The following is a 2,722-nucleotide window of genomic DNA, read 5'->3' as shown; positions in this document are numbered from 1 at the left end:
CAATTATTGTTGTTATATGTAATTGTATTTTCTAACCCTAACAATATGTTCATTTGGGCTAGGGGTAGAAATATATAATTGAATCATTGTAATCTCAGCATTCTCTTGGGACTTGGGAGGGGTTCCACGGATAGTATGACTCACCTTAACAAGGACAAAAATTTTCCGCTCAGATTCTTGACAGTTGAGTTAAGTGTTGTTTGATGAATTACACCATGATGAATTATCATTGATTCTTAGGGATAGCAAAGTAGAATCCACAATCCTTTGAATCAGAGACATAATAATGCTTCTTTAGCTACGACTCCTTGAATCAAACGGCTAAGCTTGTGTTTTGAGTTCTTTCACTATAACTTCTAGAACCTTTAATATGAAATTTTTATGATTTCATTGTTTTACAAACTAAGACTGTAGAGATTAAGAAATTTGATGAGATTAAGAAATTTGATGAGATTAAGAAATTTGATGAGATTACTTCAACTTACAGGCAAGATGAACTAGAGTGAATACTACAAGTATTTATTCATCTTAACTATACATATGCAGAGAGCTAGTGCCAACTATTATGAGAAATAACTGTGTTTGACTTGCTAATTGGTTCAGCTCCATGTTGTATAAGATGAAAGAATGAGAAAAACATTACAAAAAGGCAACATTATTATTTTGATTATTATATCTGGTCCCTTATCAAAGCAGATGGAATAACCAATGTTTAGTGCAGGTAAACATTAATTCCATAAGAAACATAAATCTCTAAGACATTAAAAGAGGACCAACAAAATTACCTTAAATGTTATGAACTACAGTATGTAGTACAAGATCAAATGGCAAAAGTTAAACTAAGCACCTCAAACATTGTTGACATTAATTATTTTTCCACTTTTCAATAAGCTTCTGAATGGTAACCTCACAATCCCCACCAACACTCGTAGCTTTCCTTCCTTCCTCTTTAAGATGCATTGCTTTAAGTTTCAACAATTTATTCTCCATCATCTCTTGAATAGCATCTCCAATTTCCTCCCCTTTCACAACAAGTTCCCCACTCCAACCCCAATTCTTGTTCCAAATCCCCCACCCACCAATCTCAACCAACTTTGCATTTATCTTCTGATCTCCATGTTGTGGCCAAGCCAATATCGGCACACCGTTCCAAACTGCCTCAACCAATGAGTTCCATCCACAATGACTCACAAACCCTCCCACACTTTTATGACCAAGAATCTCACTTTGATCCACCCATTCCTTAATCACCAACCCCTTTTCCTTCATTTTTTCCACTAAATCAACCCCTAAAATTTCATCTAACCCAATTTCTTCTTCTTTGTCAACAATTTTATCTTTCACAACCCACAAAAATTTATATCCACTTCTTATTAACCCATTTCCAATCTCTCTCATTTGGTCTCTTCCCAAAGCAGTCCTGCTTCCAAAACAAACATACACCACAGATCCAATAGGTTGACCATCAAGCCATTTGGTCAACGCTGTCTGTTGACTTTCCTTCTCAAACTCAAAAGAAACAAAAGGGCCAACAGCATAAACAGGAGGCAAATTTTTGACAACTTTTCCACTATTAAGAGTTTCTAGTGAATAAGATTCAAGTGCTTCAAAGGTGTTGGCAAAAACACCATCTAAGTTTGTGAGGTTAGGACTATCTTCCATTATAAAGTTTCTAATTGTGGTAGGGAAGATAAGAAATGGTGGGATAGAGGAATATGGTAAAGGTGAAAATGGAATACCAGGAACCTCAACAGCAACAGCATCAGAATCAGATATTGGTTGTGAAGATAAGGATTGAGAAAGGGTAGGGAAATGAGAGAAGAAGGAAAACATGGAAGCTGAAGAAGTGAACAAAGTGTAGTTAGGGATAGAAAGTTTTAGAGTGATTGAAAGGAGAGGGGAAATGAGCATGATATCAGAGATGAAAGCAGAGAGGGGTGGTGAGAGTGAAGATAGCAGAGGAGGTAGAAGGTGTATGGAGTCACGAAGAGTTTGGACTCTGAAGAAAAAAGGGTCAATGGAGTTTGAAGGAGGAGAAGAAGATGGTAGTGGAAGATGAAATGGGAGAATGTTGAGGTGAGGGAAAGAAGAGTGGAAGTGAGAGAGGAGGTTTGATTCAGCGTGAGAGACAGTGGGGAGAGGGTTGATGAGAGTGACTTTGCAATGGTTGTTGAGAAGCAATGCTGCTAATCTTAGGAATGGTGTTAGATGTCCCATGCCTGCGCTTGGAAACATGGCAACATGAACAGCTTCATCAGACATTGCTATCAAAAATGCTTCTTCCTAGTTTGATGTTGGGACTTGGGATTCATTGAGAGAGATTACTTATTTAAATAAATGTGTCATAAAACTATAAATTAATTTTATAATAGAAAATTTATATTAGATAAAAATATGACTCGAGAAACACCTAACCATGCCGAAGAGAGACACCTAACCACCTTGCTTTTATGTTAGGCAAAAAATACTTTTTATTTTTATACAAAACATTGATCTAATAATAGATTATAAAATATCTTTAAATCTCGCAGGAAAAAGAAAAAGACCTCCAAAATATTTACATAGCCTCTATCAAAATTTTAATTTTTGTCATAATTATTATTTAAATTAATATTTGTATCAATTATACTACTGACTAATTAAAATCATAAAATGATGTAACTATGATACTATGAGAATGTACAAATATTTTTTGATATCTAGGACATCGTTTTTCACTAAA

The 2,722-nt window shown here is 35.2% G+C and overlaps 1 protein-coding gene across 1 annotated transcript; it reads right to left on the bottom strand.

Moving 5' to 3' along the window:
- Positions 1–587: 587 nt before the first annotated feature.
- UGT708B1 (UDP-glycosyltransferase 708D1) lies at positions 588–2,364 on the bottom strand. Its single transcript, XM_004505323.4, has one exon. The coding sequence runs from the start codon at positions 2,260–2,262 to the stop codon at positions 865–867; it is 1,398 nt and encodes a 465-aa protein (XP_004505380.1). The 5' UTR covers positions 2,263–2,364; the 3' UTR covers positions 588–864.
- Positions 2,365–2,722: the final 358 nt, after the last annotated feature.

Source organism: Cicer arietinum, chromosome 6 (genome assembly GCF_000331145.2).
Source record: "Cicer arietinum cultivar CDC Frontier isolate Library 1 chromosome 6, Cicar.CDCFrontier_v2.0, whole genome shotgun sequence".
Lineage (NCBI taxonomy): Eukaryota > Viridiplantae > Streptophyta > Magnoliopsida > Fabales > Fabaceae > Cicer > Cicer arietinum.
The sequence above is the reverse complement of the archived record's forward strand: the minus strand, read 5'-3'. Positions and strand labels throughout refer to the sequence as shown.